Source organism: Pezoporus wallicus, unplaced genomic scaffold (assembly GCF_028554395.1).
Source record: "Pezoporus wallicus isolate ANWC-B61680 ecotype Strahan unplaced genomic scaffold, APGP_CSIRO_Pwel_v1 contig_6899, whole genome shotgun sequence".
Classification (NCBI taxonomy): domain Eukaryota; kingdom Metazoa; phylum Chordata; class Aves; order Psittaciformes; family Psittacidae; genus Pezoporus; species Pezoporus wallicus.
The window spans coordinates 822496-843271 of record NW_026638613.1 but is presented as its reverse complement, the minus strand read 5'-3'; the positions used below and the strand labels follow the sequence as shown (position 1 = coordinate 843271).

At 36.8% G+C, this 20776-nt stretch overlaps 1 protein-coding gene across 12 annotated transcripts in view; it reads left to right on the top strand.

Annotated features, from left to right (window-relative positions):
• The window catches only part of NAALADL2 (N-acetylated alpha-linked acidic dipeptidase like 2), a 489585-nt gene that overhangs the window by 457944 nt on the left and 10865 nt on the right, over positions 1-20776 (top strand). For 10 of the 12 annotated variants that reach the window (XM_057411595.1, XM_057411593.1, XM_057411591.1 and 7 more), the window contains 2 exons: positions 7999-8092; positions 15364-15562. In XM_057411595.1, the coding sequence (XP_057267578.1) occupies positions 7999-8092; positions 15364-15562 (293 nt within the window). Of the gene's footprint in view, positions 1-7998; positions 8093-15363; positions 15563-20776 lie in introns of those variants that run through there. The other 2 variants (XM_057411600.1, XM_057411601.1) reach the window with 2 other exon arrangements.

Sequence of the window (20776 nt, the reverse complement as noted above, 5' to 3'; positions counted from 1 at the left end):
CAGAGAGAGTCCTACAGATTCGGCGGAAGAATTGGCTTTACAGGTCAGATAGAAACTTAGCAAGTACTTGGATGTCCTTGAATGTATGATCCTAAATCAGGATTTAGGTCCTAAATCAGGTTTGGTCCTAAATCAGGAAGGTTCTTGATTCATGTACCTTGAAACATGTGAGAAGATGCTTTCATTAATTAGGACTGTAAGACAACATACTGTTTGCTAGAAACATACTATGTCTCTGTAGACTTCAGAACCTGGGGAATTAGATGGAGACATTCGCTGCTGCTTATTTTATCTGCAGTAAAAGATCTGTCCAAGATGCAATTTCTGTACATGATCATTTTCATTAGAGGTCTTTACATTTCATATGTGGAAATAAATTTTGCTTCATATTTTATTATATACTTCTCTTTCTACCACAGCAATGGCTAAATCTATTTCCTCAAGACCACCTGTAACCAGGTTCAGGCTGTTAGCAGTGCCTCTTTTAAAAGGGTCTAACAGTAGTTTCCCTCTCCTCCTGCTGTACCTGAAGAGGGTCAGGAAATGAAAGCATTTAAGAGGATACTTTCTATGCAATGATAGCATCATGGTTTGTGGAAATGCTATATGCAAATCATTCAGCTTTAACAGAAAGTTTTCTGTATTTGTCACTCTCGAAGTCTGCAGCTGGTAGTTAAAGCAATCTGGCTTTTAAGTTGGAGATAAAAAAGAATTAACCCTAGAACAAATTTTTAGAATTCTGTTTGAGAAATCTGGTGGAGGGGGTTGTAATGATGTAAAGATTGGTATTGTCACAGTGTGATCTCTTCACCCAGAGCTTGTGAAGTGCAGAAGAGCATTCTGTGATATCCTTTTGAATGCTCAAAACCATACACTAGAGAAAAGTGAAGTGACTTTTTTTTTAACAAGATCTCGAATCCAGTGGCCTTTCTAAAAGTTCATTCGAAACTTTCTTTGCACCAAGATACCACTAGAATTTGATATACATAAATATGTCATGAAATACATGATTAGAAACTCTTCTCAAGATAATTGCTGCTTTCTTGCATACTTCAAAGATGACAATTTCTGTTTGGGGGGTGGAGGGAGCGGGGAAAATAAGAAAGCACTGGAGGAACTCTACCATTTTATTTACACTTTAAACTGCCCACATGTGTAGGCAGTAGCCCTTTGTATTCTGCATGGACATGAGGTTGCTCTTCCTCAGTTCCAAACAAACTAGGTTGAGTACAAGTTCATTTACACAGTACAAAGCCTAACTCAATAAAGCTATTGTCTTAGAAGTTGAGCTAATAATCACAGTTCTCTGCTACTGTGGTAACAAGAGTGTGAGGACTGCCACAGTGGGCCAGGCTTCAACTAGTTCCCAGACTTTGACCCCAGGTAGGGATGGACACTTCAGAAGAGTGTTTCTCTTGTGACAACAGTTGAAGCTTGAATTGGAGCATCATTTTTAGCATCAGCAAAGCACTGCCCTGCCTGAGTCTGTGTAGTCCTGTCTGAAACCTGTTTGTGCTCTTGGTGTCAGGCATGTGCTGTGACAGTGAGCTCCGTAGCATAGTGACATCTCGCAGGACACAAGGCAGCTCTGCCAGCTCTGTGCTGGGTGAAGAGGGGAGGATTGCTCTCTGCCACTGTGTGGGGAACAGCATGATGAGCCCTTCGTGTCCTCGTTCATATCCCTTTTCACTGGTGATCCGAATAGAAGGTAGGAGTGAGCAGAAAGACACTCTGTATAATGGAGTTAGAAGCCAGGGCATGACATATAATTGCTCACTAGAAATTAATACAATTTTAAATATATTTTAATATATTAATATAGTAGAAGATCAACCTGAATGCATTTGAATATACACAAAATATGTATTTCCATATACTTTACATAAATATAATTTAAAATCTAGGGATTTCTACATGTGCACAGGAAACAAAGCAGAGCTAAGTATGAGTTTCTTTTTTGTACAAGTATTTGAAAGCAGTGGGATGAATGTTCCCTCCCAGTGGTGTATGAAATCTATAGAAAATGTAATTCCACTGTTCTAAGTGCTGTATATTACTAAGTTGGCCAACAAATTCGATTTTAAGCAGATTAATCACTTAAATTAATTAAAACTTTTGACCTTAATTTCTCAGGGCCTCAGAATCTCATCATGAGCCGTGTAGAAAATGTAGTATATGATCATATAGAGATCTTTTGTACTCCAGAATAAGTAGCCCAAGCTGCCGTAATTCTGGCATATCTTCATATGTAACTTTCAGCATGCATAATGCTGTGCACTACCATAATACAGTTAAAGATTTGCTGTGCACAGGAGACCTACAGAGGAGAATCCATGTTTTGTTCACTGCCACTTTTACTTTATAAACAGTGTTTTCTATACTGAGAGTAAATTAAAAAAAAGGGACTGTCGAAATAAACTTTTTAATATTTGAAAATGTTAAAAGTACTCATACTTCCCTTGATCAGAAACAGCTCTGTTTTGAATTACTATGCTGTAGTTCACCTCCTGTAGCCATCATACTCTTTTCTCAGAGAGCCCTCTACTGACCTAAAATACAGTATGTTGAACTGAATGTCAGATACACCAAAATTTCATTTGATCTGTAGTTTTAATACATGCCCTAGTGTCAAGGTAGATTTTAGTAAGAACAAAACCATATATGGTGCACTGAATTTTTGAGAAGTTCTGAATTTTCAAAAGTTGACAGTGCAAAGCAAATATTTTTGTGACCAGGTTTCTATTTCTTTGTCTGATCAAGGGAATATGGATCTTCGGAAAAATAGAGGGTCAAAGAACTGGTTGTTTTCTCATGCTTCTGCCTCTGACTTTTCTTATTAACTCTTTGGGGGACTGACAAATATAATGAAAACAACTATGTAGACTGATTATGCAGGAAATTTTTTTACAGTAAGTTGAGATCCCAGTATTAAAAATGCTCATTAATTTATAATTAGTCTCACAATTACTGCCATTCATCTAGTAATGCTAGGTGCTGAAATTATGTTATTGCCAGGGAATCACAGATTTCATTTATGACTCAATTTCTATGCTTAATTAAAAAAAAATAAATTGACATCTTGAAGGAAGTCAGGAGGGACAGGAGGAAATCAGCAGAAAGCTGAAGAAATTTGCCCATATCATCAAAAATGCCAATTTAATTTTGCAGGGCAGAGAGGTTGGGGAAGACTGATTATTCTGAAATGTGAGATTGCTGTTATGGCACTGAGATGGGGATCTTAATACATGCAGAGTTTTATTTCTTATTTATGTGGGTGCGTGCACTGAAACCATAGTTGATGTTTGGGTTAACGTCAGAAGGTCTCAGCAGGTCATTCTTCTAGTCAGTATGTATGGAAAGACAGATCCCTTGATGCAAAGAGATGAACACCTGAGATTAGACAGTGCAGCAGCCAGACACAAAAGTTAAAACATTTTCATTCCCCTTTAGAAGAAAAAAGATTTAAAAAAAAAAAAAAGTGGTACATTATTTTCAACACACCGTTATTGATCACCCTCAACAGCAGAGTATCTTTTCATGCTCTTTCCTCATCCATGAGCTGCATGGATAATGTGTGAAGGGAGAGGTGCAAGGTATGAGAGCAAATGTGACTTGAAAAAAATAATGCTGGATGTCAAAGGAAGTTGAGGCTCAGGGTTCAAACTAGTTGCTCAGTGTCACACGCTGATCAGTTGCAAAGATTGTTAGAGTCTGTAGTAGGGAATCTTATGCAGAGTTCTGTTGAATCTGTAGTGGGGAATATACATGGGTCTAATACAGTACCCCGTTACATTATTTGCTTTCTAATATTTGTCATGTTTTTGATAGATTAACTGCCACATGTATGCTAGTTTTGACTGAAAGTGCACAGGTATCAGTAGCGTAAACTATTGTTAATATACATAGAATAAAGTTATATATTAAACCCTGAAAATTACAGAATGCAGGAAGGATGAAAAAGTATGTTGCGCAGATATATGCTTGAAATTAAAAGGAGTTGCCACTGCACAATTCAGTTTTCAATTACTTGTGTAAAATTCATTCCAGGAGGTAAAACAGGAGTACAGCACTATCGAAGAGCAGTGTTCACAGAAGGATAAACATGTTGCTTTATCTGTTTCTTAAGTTATATTGTTTGTAACTTGGCATATGAAGAGATCTGAGATGTCTGGCTAGATTTTAGCACTAAAAATGTCTCAGAAGTACAGAGGTTTACTTAGTGTGCAGGCTACATATAGCACACAGTTTCAAATTCCACTAGATTTAAAAAATAAAAAAAAAAACCACAAAATTAAAAAAAAAAACAACACGCAAAATGAAAATCAAAAACCACAACAAAAAAAAAGACTGGCCTGTGAACTTCTGTGTTAAAGAAACTGCCTGTGCGCTGTATGCTGATGTTTATTCTAGCAGATTGATCTCTGTCATGCATAATATTTTCATGCCTACTAAATAGTAATAGTGAAATAGTAAATATGCATAATATGCTCTAAGTTAAAAGACCTTGAAAAAATGTTACCACAGTATAAAACTATTTTGAATATTCAGATTTATTTTGCAATATACATAGAATCATAGAATGGTTTGGGTTGGAAGGGACCTTAAAGATCATCTGGTTCCAACCCCCCCAGCCACAGGCAGGGACATCTACCACTAGACCAGGTTGCTCAAAGCCCTGTTCAACCTGGCCTTGAACACTGCCAGGGATGGCGTAACCACAGCTTCTCTGGGCAAACTGTTCCAGGGCATCACCACCCTCATAGTGAAGAACTGCAGTATAATTCTACAATTATTATGCTTTATATTAACATTTATCTATAAAGTAATTGGAAGTTCATTAAATACATTTTACTTTACTGAAGTAAACCCAAGTGCAGTAGAAACATTATTCATTTTTTTATTTAAATTTTATAGAAAAGAATTTCAGAATTAATTAGCATTTGAACTATTTTTTTTCTTTAGTCTTCATGATTGTACAAATTTTACATCCATTTTTGTGTGGTGTGTATATATTATTATGTATAAATTATTTGAGAAGTTGTCATTAGGGGATATAATGAGTCTTGTATGGGAATAAAATCCATTATTCTGCTTTAGTGTTTCACTTTATGAGAAAATTGTTGTCTTTACTCTTGCTAAGTTATTCTTGCTTTTAGTAATTCAACAGTAAGTCTGGACCGTTTTTCACCAGGGAAAAGGGGGCAGAAGCGTGTCTTTATTTTCCTTGTATATTCAGTGTTGTACTCGGGGGAATGGTATATCCAAAAATAAGACTATAAATAAGAAATCAGTAGCCTTTTCTGTCTTGCTGCATTATGTGGGCTTGATGTATGCTTCTGCAGCATTATTATTTACCCTGTTCAAATCAGTGCTCTGAGCTTTGCTTTATGTGATTGATTTCTTCCAGATTAGACTAGGAAGTATATGATTTAATAAACACTGCTGTTACCTGTTTACTAACACACAAATATCTGCAGTATTACATTCAGAGATACTATAAAGTTTCCAAAATGTTTCAGTTAGTCATAAGATTTTTACAGTATAACTTTATTTGAATAGGAAAGAGAAAATAACTTTGGTCTTATGTAGGCAAAGCAAAATACAGTGGTTTGGAAGCAATGGAAATAAAGCCAGAACTTAAAAAAATTAAGCCAGATTCTGTCGAAGATAATGATGAAAAGGAAAGATGCGTACTAGAGTGTTCTCCTCTATAATGCCACTTTCATGCCTCAGGAAAGAAACATTTTTTCCATACTTTTGTGTTCTTAAATTTTGTGGTAAGAGATTGAAAAGTATCAGTAGCACTGCAGAAATGTTCTTGTCCCTCCCTAAAAAGTATCTCTGACTATGTCTCTCGCATTACTGTTTAGTGAAGGCTTTTGCAGAAATTAGGTGTCAGGGAAGAATTTGAATATTTCATGTGATATATAGTACTATTTAGGATTCAGTGAGTTTGGGATCTATATAGAATGCCTTCTCTTTAATAGGATGTTATTTCATTGCCACATTGCGTTTCCATAGCAACTTATTGGTTGTTAGTATTTTGGGCAGCTATAGCTTTGAAGAGTTCCATGGAGGAAGAGGAGGGATTCTGCATGGCATTTGGAAGATTAGAACCAGGTTTTTTACAGTTGCTTCTGAATGGATTCTGTGAACCTGGTTTGGATACAGTTTTGTACAGATTTGTCTTTGCCCTCGCAATTCTACTTTTTGTATTTCTGATATTCCTAAGAATATTCTCTATATTACTAAGCCAAATGTTTTCCAATGATTTTCAACCCAGAGACGTTTGTGAAAAATCACTGGTAGAAGACACAGTGCTCTTCAAGCAGTAATGGCCTGTGGAGTTGGGAATTTTTGAGAAAAGTTTCATGAGAGGTTAGCAGTGTAACATTTTAGCACAGGTGTTCAAACAGTATTTTTCAGTCTTCCTTCAAGTACACTCTTAGTTCTTTAGTTTTCCTGATAACAGCCTGACATCATTATTCTTCTCTATTTTTTTCTCATTGTATGTATGATAAGGGTTTGTTTGGTTTTTTTTCATGCCTTGTGCAGTATTGTATTTTATAGAGGTAAATCTCAATAGCTTCACGGTATGTCCCTGCTCAGATGTAGGTTGCAGCCTGATATACAGCATGTTCCCTCATTCTCTGTACCCAAATAAGTCTGTGGCCAGGTCATTCCTTTAATACTTTCTGAAAAATGTTGTTGGGGTTCTGTTAATCTTTCTCCAGGAAGCTCGTATTTCAGATATTATACCCTGTTTTCATCCACTTCCCTGGGAGATGGTTTTCATTTTCAATTGCTGTAGTATTGTTTTTAATATTCCTTAGGATTGCTGTCTTTTCCTGCTACTTTTTATTGTGAAATTAAAATGCTACTTTTCACACAGCAACTACCATATTGCTTTTGAAGAATAGATATTATTATAATCCCCCCCCCAACACCTTGGGAAGTATTGTACAATATGGGTTTTTTCAGTCCACGTTTTTTATCAACACGATCATCATCACCTGCAGCTATCACTCCATTTTAGATCACAGCCCTACAGGTATTTTTTCCCTTTTGCAATCTCAAGATATGAAGAAGATGAATGAAAGCTTCTTGCATGTTTTTGTCACTGTGTTTTTATAGCTCCCATGAACAGTGCTGGACTTGGCAGCCTAGAGACTGAAATCCTCTGTTTAATCACAGGCTAGGTATAGTTCAGCAGAAAGACATATTTCTATACACAGCCCCTGTAGCATATCTAAGCCCTGAGCTGGAGAGCCGATCTTCTATAAGTGAAAAAAAGCACTCAGGCTAGTCAGTCCTTGGCCTTATCTCTGGAGCTGTTGAAAAGAAGCATTCATGCCATTGAGTTTCATGACAGGTGTTAATGTCTAGTCTGGAGCAGACTGAGAGTTCCCTGTCACTCATTTGGGAATTTCTTTCTGTAAGTTACTGAGAGAAGGTAGTGTTCTGTCCAGTTTGGAAGCTGTACATCTGTGTGCATTATGTTGTCAAATATCTCTTCAAAGGCATTAGGTTTTCAGGTCAGTTTACCTTCAGCCATGGACTTGACCTGAAGCTCATTTATGTCTATGATTTTTTTACTTTTTATTGTTACTTGGGTGAACTCTCAAAATCCCATAGCTGAAACTAAGTAAAATAATAAACCTTACTCCTGTTTTTAGAATGTTGAAATGTTTTATTTGACAACAAGGCAAAAAAAGACCCTTCAGAGACTCCTGCAGTAACCTAGGTCCACAGAAATAGTACTGCAGAGAATTCTTGTGTGGGGTCATAAACTGTAATCTCTTAACATCTTTTAATGTTGAAATAGAAAGACAATGATCTAGGTCATATTCTTTTTCACAAAGATGTGTTTATGGGGTTTTATTAATTTTCCCTGAAAATCCAACATAATGAAAGTATGTGCTGCTCCAGAAGAAGTGCTGGCTATTAAATCTGATAGAAATTATTTGACTGTTTGTTGGGTTTTTTTGTCTTTTTCAGCTAACAGGACAAGTGACTTTGCAAATTGCCAATGAACCAGTTTTGCCGTTTAATGCCCTCGACATCGCGTTAGAGGTTCAGAACAGTCTTAAAGGTAATTCTTGGTAGAGGAATATTGTTAACATTCATACTGAGAAAAAAAGGAAAAAAAAAAGGGATCATTTACTCCGTGATACGGATTTTCAATTTCCACTTGAATGGTAGCCAGTGTTTTCTGCCAATGTCATTATGTTACGTTAAATAAAACACAGGTTTTGTTACTAAATAAAAAAAAAAAAGGTTATATTTCTTCTGCTAGTTAAGCAGTAATTAGTATTAAAAATCTCATAATTACAGTCAAAGATAACAACCTCTGTCACAACTTGATTTTAATTCCCTTCAAGGCTTTGTTCAGTACAAGCAAGAGAAGGTTTCTAATCCTGTTGCCATTTGGCTCCTTAATTTTCACAGTCATCTTCCTTGTCTGGTCATTCCATTAACTCACCTTGTTGGCAAGGTATGCTAACCTTTCTCCTTTCTCAGGCATGATGAAGCATATTAATTTACTAATACTTATTGTTTGAGTTGATTAAGCACTGAGACCATGGAAACTCTGTATTTGAAATTGATCTTCATAATTTTGGGACAGGGGGTTGGGTTTAGTGAGACAGACCTGAAAGTTCCTAATCAGAAAGTAAACAGAAATTACAGGTAATTTGGAAATGATGCAGGTGTAATTCTCATAGGCTCTGGATTTGGCACAGTTTGCTAGGTGTAGAATGAATATCCTGATATAAGACTGCTTCATCAAGATTGTGGATGTATTACTAATATTCCTGTGTTAGCTTCTCATTTCTGGCTCATTCCATTGCCTTGCAGCCTTCTACGACTTCATAAAAGAACAAGCATCCCTTTGCTTCTGGGGCCTCTTTTTTTGTTGTGGTTTGTTTTCTTTCTGGAGATTTTTGGGTTGTTGGTTTTTTTTTCCCTACAGTTGATACAAAAATGTTGATATAAGGAGCTAAGCCCATTGCATGTTAAGTGATACATCCTCTGCTACTGTCAAGACTACAAAAGAACAATAAACCTTCTTGTAATCAGTTATGAAAAGAATATGTCTTAGTTCCAGTCCTGAGCATTAAGGAGGTAAAGCAGGTCTAGGTTCTAACATTGTCCAGTATCACTCATCCAGAGCTTTCTCCTTCAGTATCATCTGCCCTCCTCCTCCCATTCTGTCCCTTTTTCCTTAGTTTCCTAGTATCTTAGTGTATACAAGTAGTATCTAGCTCTTCTTCTCTTTCTAAGTGACTAGTTGAAAGTATGACAGATGTGGAGAGCTGATAAGAAGCTTAGTCCTTGGAGATTAAATATGACGATAATTGAGCTGCCAAACTCTAATGTTATTCCTTTAATGTGTACAAACTCAGATATTTCACAATCCAGTATTCTCATTAGAATTCAGTGAACTTAAAAGGTACATCCCTGACAAGTACCCCCATAAAATTTGAAAGACTGCTCCAAAGCCCGTTCTTGTTACGTAGCAGAAAAGCATGATATATAAAACCATGTTGTTATTTTCCTCATCTCCAGTTAAGTCTCTGGTACACATTACCTGCAGTGTGCTAATGCCTATCAAAAATATTTTTTCAATATATAAATCTATGGAATTTGATCTGTGAAATAAAGATATAAGTGCTATAAAATCACACCAAAACTTTATTTATAGTTTAGCAGAGTGTGAAATCGTATCTCAATCTCACAGATATTTTGCAATCTTGAGGGGCATCCCCTGCCTTTCATACTCTCCCTACAGTATAAAGTATCACTTTTCTGTAATACACATTCATAAAAGTATGATGCCTTTTTTTTTAATCTTTGCCATCCATCATTGTCAAGACCTAGGAGTCCATAGGCTAGCATTGGTTTGGAATCGTTGAGCATACAAAAACACAAGTAACTTTAGCTCTGTTGTGCCATATAAACGTTGGTTTATTTCAGCCTAAACACGGCAGGGAATGATGATCAGCTGGTATTTCTTCAGCTGAACATGAGATGCCTGCTATTGTTTTTCCTTTTTGTTCTTTTGAGTAACAGGAAATGGTTTAAACTGACTTTTTTCTTCTAACTTCAGTTAGATGATTTACCTCAACCACTTCAAGGGAAGGAAAATTATTTTCTAGGCTGTGGGGCCAACAGGATATATTTTGTCACAGCTGTTCACTTTGGAGTTTTATTTAATTACTTTTCTCATGACTTTCATGTCTCGTCTATCTCTGACTTGTGTCAAATAACAGTTTATTGTCATTTTGGAAACCAGTAAGACAGTGTCTTTTTTCTGTTTACTTAACTGAGAATTTATATTTTTTAACACGGTTCATGAACTTCTTCATTCTTCAAAAGGTTTTATATTGTCTGAGATTTCCAGTTCAAAATTGCATTGTCTTAGTAAACTATTTCCTTCTCCAACTCGGTGGAAACTGCAAATGTAAAAAAGGTGAAAGGAAATCCACACAACATGCCAGAAGTTTTTTTTCATTAGGTTTAGTTTTGTGCCTCTTGGATCTGGTTCGGTCAATCACTTAAACACAGATTTTATGCCTGTTGGATTTTCTTACATTCCTGAAGTTAAATCATTTGTGTAAATACTTGAGTCATAGTTTTGCAGTCTCCTGGATGTCCTTACCAAAGGATGCATGTGTCTTAATATGTGTTAATACTGCATTTATTTATGTTTCCAAAGGGTTTAATTCCATGATGTGGTGGGTGTCTGTATTGTTAGCTCTGTTAAATTCAATGGGATGTTACTCAGCGCTTTATAAACCGTTTATTACACTCAGGATAGGCTGGATGGCAGGTTATAGGGCAATGTCATCCACAGCGTGTTTACATCTGTCTTGATGCCTGTTCCTGTTACAGATGTAACATGGCTATTAAGCAACATGTGTTCTCTCTTGCACACACCAGAAATCTTGGAAACAATCTACTGCTTTTGGTTTTACTTGAAAAGAAGGATTCTGACTGGAGAGACTTTTTGTGCATCTGCTCATGGTCTGATGTTTAATAGTAAACCTTATGGTCCTAAATAATATGAGATGGCTTCCAAGACTCAAATCCAGATCCCCAGGGCTATTCAGGCTGTTATCTCTCTGATGACAGATGTGATATTTTAGAGAAATTCATAAATAGGAGACAGTTTGAAATATTATCTACACATGGCAGTTGAGCAGTGTTTGAGCCTTTCATACATTTAAAATCAACACCCGCTGCAACTTGAATTAAATACGAGAATATCTCACTAGGCCTTGCATGCTATGAAAACCCAATTTATCTTTTGAGGTAGGGTGCAGACAAGATGTCAAATCTGATGTGTCAAGGATACAAATGGTACTTTTAAGCACTTCAGGAGAAGTATTTTGTATGCATATGCAATTACAAATGTATAAGCATTTGTATACAAGTATTTTGATTATATGTAAGCATTTTTATTCAAAACATACACATACTACGCACTAAATGCTTATAGGACTGTGCAGTCTGGACTTGCTCCTTGTAGCCTGTCTTGGACTGGATTAGAGCCTCTTCAAAATTTAGTATGTTTTACAGCAGGCTTCAGGGTTGATGATGGAGGTGTCAAAGTGTCTCATTAAAAGCCCTTCTGTACCTTTGCACTTGCCTGAATCAGCAATAACAAGTTCAATCTCACAATTTACAAAAATAAAGGTAACCAGGTTTGATACTAGCTGTGTCTGTCTCTTAAGTGCTGTTGGCTGTAGGAGTCGATACCATTCATAATTACAAATCCCTGGGCCCACCTAGACTCATGCAGACCTTTCGGAAATTGATACCTATTGCCCCAGCCTTAGACTGTAGCTGAGTAGCACCAGGCAAATGTGCTAAGATACTTTTAACTGCCGTCAAAGTTTTCTGTAGCTGGTAAGCAAATTAGATGAACTGTAAGCATCTCTCGTGTGCTAGCTGAGAGAGGCTGTCCTGGTTTCAGCTGGGATAGAGTTCATTTTCTTTCTAGTAGCTGGTGCAGTGCTGTGTTTCAGCTTTAGTCTAAGAACACTCATAACACACTGATGTTTTCGTTGTTGCTCAGGAGTGCTTGCCACAATCAAGGACTTTTCAGTCTCTCATGCTCTGCCAGCAAGGAGGGTCACAAGGCGGCAGGAGAGAGCAGAGACAGGACACGTGAACCAAACTAAGCAAAGGGGTGTTCCATGCCGCAGCACATCATGCTGGGTATATAAACTGGGGGGAGTTACCCGGAAGCAACTGGTCACTGGTCTGGTCAGGCTGGGTATCAGTCAGCAGATGGTGAGCAATTGTATTGTACATCACTTGTGTTTATTGTTTTTTGTTTTCTTCCATTCCCCTTTTAGTTTTGTTTTCTCCCCTTGTTATTTCTTTTCTTGTTCTTATTAGTAGTGTAGTAGTATTACACTGTACTTCAGTTATTAAACTGTTCTTATCTCAACCCACTGGGTTTGCAGTTTTTCACTTCTCCTCCCCATCCCACCCAGGGGGAAAGGGAGGGGTGAATGAGTGGCTGCATGGAGATGGGTTACTGGCTGGGTTTAACCCACGACAGAGGCCTATGAAGACAAATTAAGTATGGGTGAGATTTTCTGGTTTTCCCTGTACACAGAGCACAAGGGCTGTAATTTAAAGCTTTTTGGCTGAACGATGTCAGTTGTGTGTTGCTTCCTATCAGTTAGGCCCTTTCTTCTCCCCAGAATGGATGTTTTACAGATGTTACAGCAGCTGTAGTGCTTGGAGTGATAATAGTAGGCAGTGCTGGCAGAAGTCTAAAAATAATCTGGTTTATGAGAAGCCATTTCCAGGAAAGTCAGCATGACTTTCCACAGCCCTGGCACAACCCATACATTTCAAAATATCCGTCTAAACTCTCCATCCTTAGAAAAATCAATAGAGAAACATTTCGCTGTCATTTACTTGATGGCTGCATAGTCATTGCCTACAGCTGTCTGCTAGTCTTCCATTTGGCATCATTTTACCTGCTTGACCGCATTTCCCTGATCTTTTAGGGTGCTTTTCAGAGTTACTTTCCCATCTGTCTGCATTGTTCAGGAAGGTTCCCTTATTACTGTTCGCACCCATTACTCTTGACTGCTACAGAGGTGAAAAATGCAATAGTTAGTTGTCTGCATGTATGACAGAAATATGTTCTTTGCCATGTGACACTGACAGCTTGTCTTGAGTATCCTTTCAAGGATGTTATATGTTAGTACTGGCAAACCTTTCATCACCCTTTGAAAAACAAACAAACATGGAAAAATGCATTTTCCATAGACAAAGTATTTGCTGCTGAAGGAAAAGATGAACATCTGTTCTGTATCAGTAGGCCATATATGTTTTAGCAGCTGTGTACAAAGTCATCAGTAACTTCATCGAATCATAGAATAGTTTGGGTTGGAGGGGACTGTTGAAGGTCATCTGGTCCAGCCTTCTTGCAATGAGCAGGGACATCTTCAATCAGAACAAGTTGCTCAGAGCCCCGTCCAACCTGGCCTTGAACACTTCCAGGGATGGGGCATCTTCCACCTCTTTGGGCAATCTGCTCCAGTGTTTTACCACCCTTGTAAAAAATATTTTCCTTGTATCTAGTCTAATTCTCCCATCTTTTAGTTGAAAACCATTACCCCTTGTCCTATTGCAACAGGCTCTGCTAAAAAGTTTGTCTCCATGTTTCTTATAAGCCCTTTTTGAATATTGAAAGATGACAGTAAAGTCTGCCTGGAGCCTTCTCTTCTCCAGGCTCACTCTGTATTGACATGCAAAATAATATTTTGCAACATGCCTTTTTAATGATAATCTCTTTGAAAAGAGACTTGTAACAACACCAGATTAGTTTGCTTGGACAGTAGCTGTCATGGTAGCAAAATTGAAGCTGATGGCAACATATTCTTTGCACTATACATGTCTGTGGATTTATGTTTCGGCCTCCTTTAGGGCACTTTCTACAAAGCTTTCCCATTCAGATTTTCCACTGGCAGGCCTGATCATCCAATTTCGCAGAGCATGAAAAGTCTTCCTAGTGAATACAGCAACACACTGTAGCTAATCCTGAATTTGCAAGCTAATCAAAACCTGAAGCACTTTTCTCTCTCTCTTACATGAAAACACATGTTCACATGCATGGTGAGCCAGTGTCATGCCTTCAGCTGCTGATTTGTCTGTGCTCAGTCTCCTGTAGGTACTCATAGGCAAGTGCATTCATACCAGAGGGCACAAACACAATTTAAAAATGTTACTCTTGAGCAGTAATTTTCATAAGAGCAATCAGTTACACAGGAAAAGCTTTTGTACTCAATGTCTGTAAAAATAAATATCTATTTGGAGAAACCTGTTTCTGAATAAAATCCAGTTACATTTAGCAAGTGTAATGAAATTCAACAGTGTAATTCTCTGTTCAAGAATATACATACACTTGAGTCACTTTCTTGTACTTGCAATGTTATTTATTTAACAACTAAACAGCAATTTTAGATGATTCATCATGATTCATATTGGAGACAAAAAGACAAAGAATACAAAATACAATAAAGTGGCGGTCAAGTGAAATAACACTTGCAAGTTTATTTTCTCTGTAGAAGTATCACAAGCTGTTTTAAGACATTGTTAAAGCATTATTTTATTTAAGAATCATTTGCACTTCCACTCCCAGCTTCTCAACTTGAGAAAAGTGTAAATCACAGTTGCCCTTAGTAGTGAAGTTCAGTATGTCGCGGTAAAAACTACTGATGGCCTCAAAGCTGCGTCCTTAGCTCTCAGTGGTAACACTAGCCATAGACACTTGCACGTTTCGTACTTAAGTATTAAAAAGGGGCTTGATTATTAGTTTTATAAAGAGTTTTTGGCTTACAGTGTGATATAGAGTGCTTTTTACTTGGAACAGTAAAGTAAAATCTATTGGTTTAGGGGAAAAATACTTGCTATGGAGAAGAAGTGAGAGAGATTTACAGGATTTTTATGTTTAAAAGGGTGGTCCGGTGGTTGGCTTCATTTCCAAATACAGAGTACATATTTTCCCTTCATCTCACCTTCCCTATTGAAAAGGCATAGCTGACATTTAAGACTGTTTATATAATCAGAATAAAAATTACAAGTAATTCCTCATAGCTTATTAGATCTTAAAACATCACAGCCCAAATTGATCATCTTTGAAAAATAGATCAGATCATATTTGAAATATAGATCATTATGCACAATGATCTATGACTTTCCTCAATTCATTACATAATGCTCACAAGGGAAAAGAAGCTTGGGTTTTAATTGGACTATTAATTTTGACTTGTAAGCTAGAGTAATAAGTGATGTTCTCTGAATCACTGGAAACTGTCTTGCTCTTACTGTTTCTAGGTGATGAAGCAGACATTCCTCAGTTACTTGCAGTGGCATCACGTCTGAGGGACACCGCAGAACTGTTCCAATCTGATGAGATGCGCCCAGCTAATGACCCAAAGGAGCGAGCTCCTATCAGAGTGAGGATGCTCAATGATGTGCTACAAAGCCTGGAGAAAAGCTTCCTGATTCATCGAGCTCCTCCAGGACTCTACAGGTATGGTGCTCAATGCATTCTTCATTTGAGCAAAAGCAGTAATCTCGCATTGCTTGGTTTTCAAAACTGTCATGCTTTTTAAAAACATAAATCTGAGGATCCAAGACTAAAGCTTTTGTTTCCTATGTCATCCTTTCTGTAAAAACATTAATTCATTACAATACAAGAAGTCATTAAAATGCAGCACTGTAGCATTTCTGTCATGACATCACTGCTAACAAGATGTACATTGTGATGGCAGCTCAAGCAGCATGACAGATACTTGTGTTAGTACAGTAAGCTTTCAGAAGAAGAAAATATTTGAAGTCTAATACTGCTTGACAAGCTCCATCTATATTTTATTTAAAACTTTTTACAGTTCATTGAAGATTCAGAATTATACAAGATACTGTGTGGCATTATTTAACATAATTAATTATATAGCAGTGCTCTTGGGTGCATTTCAACCAGTCCAAGGCAGTAAAGTGGAGTGAATTTGTCAGTCACCATTCATAACATCCTGGTTAGAATTATTCTCCAATATGTAGTTAGCTGCACTATTCAGGTTGACTCTAAGAAGTCAAAATCATTCTATCTTCCACTTTCTAAGAAAGAAGGCTACAGGTCTGTATCTCTTACCATAGATACCTCTAAAAAAAAAAAAAAAACAAAAAACTTACAATCGCCTAAAAAAAGTTAGAAAAGCAAGAACTGGAGAAGCCTGCTCTGAATAATGACTGGCCCTCTGGCTGTTCAGGAGAAGTAGTAAAGCGTGGGCACGTGCTTCAGTACAAACAGTCCAAAGCACTGCACTGCAGCCCATTGATGTAGTGTTTCATAGCTTGACCCCAAGGATATGTTTTGAATGGGCTATTGAGCGAGGGTGTGTATGTGGGCTGTTTGACTTCACGAAGCCTACTGGGAGTATACATACACAGGAGACAGACAGGGGCCAGGACACAGAACTGAATGAAGCACCTATGTTATTTAGAAATATAAATGTATGTGCAACCAAACCAAACTTATGTAATAAACTGGTACTTTGTTGCAATTGATGGGAAAAATTGTCGAATGTGTTGTGCAAATGGTTGTTTCAAGTGGGCACAAAATAGACAGGTGATAGAGAAAGACTGTGGAAGAAAAGCAGAAAGTGACAGCATCAAGAGGAAGAGATTCCAAGCATTAGGAATGGCATAAAACAAATGCAGCCATCTTTTAAGAAAAAAACAGACAAAAAAAAAAATCACTATAGCTATAATAAATAAAATTTAACAGTGATATTTGGGGAGGGACTAATTGGCATCCCAGCTGTGATTGGATTTATAATATAAAAAAATAAATCAAAATGTGATTAAATAAAGTCTAATATTCCACATTTAGCACTGCTATCTTTCTTGTCTGAACTGGTACAGTGTTGCAAAGGGTCCATAAAACTGAATAGTGTAATGTACTGTGTCTGTATGCATCAAAACCACACATTGTAGAATGTGTCCCGGTTCTGTATTTAAAAAAATAAATTCTGCCAAAACTTAGGGTTCCAGTAAGAAAGCTTTTTGAGGTCTTCCAATATTTAAATTCTTGCACTATTTGTGGTATTAAGTTTGTTATTCACAAGATGTAATTGCTAGATATGCAGCAAATATGTGGATTAAATTTTTCACCTTCCTGCTCTCAACAGTACTTCACTGCAGGGCACAGTATTCAGCCTGGCAAAGTCGATAGTGTAGAAGTGAAAGTTTTGTAATTTTTCCCATCTCGATTTCATTAAATTTGATACAAGGTTTAGCAGTAGATGATAAGGTTACTGTAGTTTGTGGAAAAACATTTGATTTGACGTTACTCTGAATTATTTTGCCTAATGTCGACTAGAGTATGTAATAGCAGAGTACACCTTGTGTATCATCATCATTTAGACACTTATTTTAAAAGAATGCATTCTTTGTACTGTGCCAAGGTGTATAACTGTAGTGTAAATTTACCTTTAATGCAGACAGAATCGAGGGCAGTGATAGACTTCTGATTTACTTTCCTGCCATTAAAAACCTGTAGTACAGTTTCTTCCCAGAAACAAAACCCCAACATCTAATGATATGTCTTTATTTATTTTTTGCTTTTTAGGAATTCAAAGTCCTTCTGTTAATTGATACAGACATAGATTTTATGTTCTGAAGCTGTAATTGTATGACAGCAACATTAGAAGTACTTTAAAAAAACTGATGTAATTTTTTTTCCTTGTATAACATTAGGCTCTTATTTTTGTAATTTGATAAAGAAAAACAAATGAAAAAATCAGTGTCACAGCCAGGACCTTGTATGCTGTATTTCATCCCAGTCAGAAGATTGACAGGCGAGTTATAAACCCCTGAAATAGTGGTTTATAATGGAAATGCTGGCAGCCCTTTAACTATAGCAGCGCAAGCAGTGCAGCAATAAATACTATGCTTCATCTGTAAACAGAAATTTAGGATGCAGTCTGCAGCCTTGACCTTCAGGCTCCAACTGTGTTTAGATCATTAAGATTCCATAAATACTGTAATTTAGAGCCTTCTGAAGGAAGAATTTGTGTGCACAGTAAAGCACGTATTCTTCATGAAAAAAATGATTGCTTCCTGTATACCCATTTGGACTCATTCTCAACCTCAATCAAAGTACTTGACAAATTTGCTGAAGCTTAGACATCATTTTTAGGCTTGTGTTTGTCCTAATTCACAGCTCTCTGTATCTGTACTGTTTTCTCTTCTAGAACTTGAATTAAAAAAGAAGGTGGATTTTTTTTTTTCTTTATTGCAGGCAGTGGGTTTCAACCTACTTCTGCTTGTCCACTACAGGGAAACCAGTATAGCTTTCTATTTTATTCTTTTTTGTATGGTCTGTACACACACTGATCCAGCTGTAGTCTGGTACTGTATGTGTGAACTTAAAAAAATACATGTGTTATTCCAGTGAGTATCATAGGGCAATATTTGGCCACAATTGATGCATTTTTCATCTAGAATGAGCAATAAAAATATTAACAGTTACTAACAGAATTCAAATTACTTTAATTTTTTGTATAATTATATTATGATAGCCTAAATAACGATGATTTGTATTAGCAGGTTGTTCAGTACAGTGTAAGAAAACACTGTAATTTAGATGATTATCCTTCTTACCTGAATTTCATTACATTGAACTGAAAAATTGACAATAACGTGCTTTCCCTGTGATTCTCTGTTTCCAGCTGATCTGGAAATACACAAGTACAGCTTTTATAAGGGTATTTTAGTCTTATCCATAAATTCAGGCAGAACGAAAAATAATAGGTTGAGAAATGTTATCCTGCTTTGCAAAGGTTACCCTGCAGCTTGATTTGGGGTTAAGACAAAATCTCTGAGTTTTATTGTACTTGAAGAATTTCTGTGATTCCCAGTGGTAACCCCAGGTAGGCTTTCTATTTCCAATATAAATGTTTATGAACGAACCAGGACAGCTATTGGTATTTTTCATTTATCTGCCTTTTCTTCTCATAACATAATCATAATATTATTTTCTGATTTCTATTTTGTCATTATTTTAATGGGATAATCAGTAGAAATTTATATGTTTGTTTCTTTCCTCTGTCTATTTCTTGCTTTTCACTCTTACAGTATATACTTGAGCTGAACATTTCCATATATTTTCTGGTGATCATATTTTGCTGCTAGTACTAATAACCATAGATTACACTGCAGTGGCATATATGAAGCTAAGGTAAGAACAGAGGTTCTGTTACTTTAGGCACTGTGCATAGACAGGAAAAACTAGAGATGATCTCAAGCATATTGTCCTCTCAGTGACGTTGTCAGCCTCAGCAGAAACATAAGGTGATTCTATAAGTGCCTATATATAGTCAGAAACACACAAATTCTTACCCTCATCACCATTCAATGAAGCACATGTAGTTGCCTGCTAGGGACAGGAGAAGATGCTTTATCTCTCTAGTCTAAAAAAAAAAAAGGTGCTTCAGCCTTAAATAAACATAGGTTTAAACAAAGACTGGGGGCAGTTTCCCTTCAATGAAAGCAGCTTGTCTGATAAGGTTAAGAAAGTTCTCACTGACCCCCTGCTCTGATACTGATTAACCAAATGGCTTCTGAGGGAGAGCAGATTTAATGTCTGTAAATTAATGTTTGTAAATTAGCTAATCTGGCAACTGTGTCCATGCTGAGCAATGGGTTTTCCTCTTTGACTCTTTCTTGAACATCTTTCTTTGGTGCATCAGCTAATCCCTAAATCTCTTAGTCTCTAAAAGTCTACTGTCATGCTTTTGCATACTTTTCCTTAGTCAAAAATACCTATCAAAACACTGATACCAGCAACATCACGGGAAACAAGACAGCATGTGTCTTCCTGGTGTTTATAAATATTGAGCTCAAACCTTATGTTTGCCTAGACTAAGTAAGACCATTCCTACTGTTTCTTGAATATTTTATTATATATCTTGTATGTGCTGATCACTACAGCTTCTGAAAACCTGTCAGCCTAAATTATCTGTCAAGTCTTTGTGTTCACTCCTTTTAGGTATTCACACAGAGAGCTTGTATCTGTTTCTTTGAAAGGTGTAGCACTACCTTGGCATTGGAACAGTGAAAAATAATATTATTGCAAAAGAATGAGATTATCAAGAAGCCTTCATGGAGTATCAGACACAGGACATTCAGTGCAGTAAGATGTCCTCTTTTACTGCGTTTTATTTCTTCTGGTCCTTATCTAATCTTCATATTTGATGGACGCTGTTGATACCAGATGCATCCAATAACAAGAATGCAGGGTTTCCTCAAATACCCTGCGATGTTCCCACAAAGATTTCCAAATCTAAGAGTCACTAAATCCAGAGTTTGTGTCTTCAGTCTTTAAAAATAAAGTAAAAAAAAAAAACAAAAAACAAAAAAAAAGACACACAAGGGCTCAGGCTGTCATTTCTGCTCCAGTTAGGTGGTTTTATTCCTAATGGACCATTGCTTAAGTATCAGTCGTGTTGTGACTGACAGTTCTTTTAACAATTTTATACAAGAAACAAAGTCAACTTGTGTAAAATCTTCCATTTAAGAGTTTCATCTTCACTTGCCAAGTTTAACTTGCCCATTAAGGCTGTATGCACCTGTCACCACTATTCATGGAACTGTCACAAGGGCCGTTGTGATATGTCTAATACATGTAATTGTATGGATTGAGTAAGAAGTAGGTGAAAAAATAAGGATTTAGAAAACAATCTGT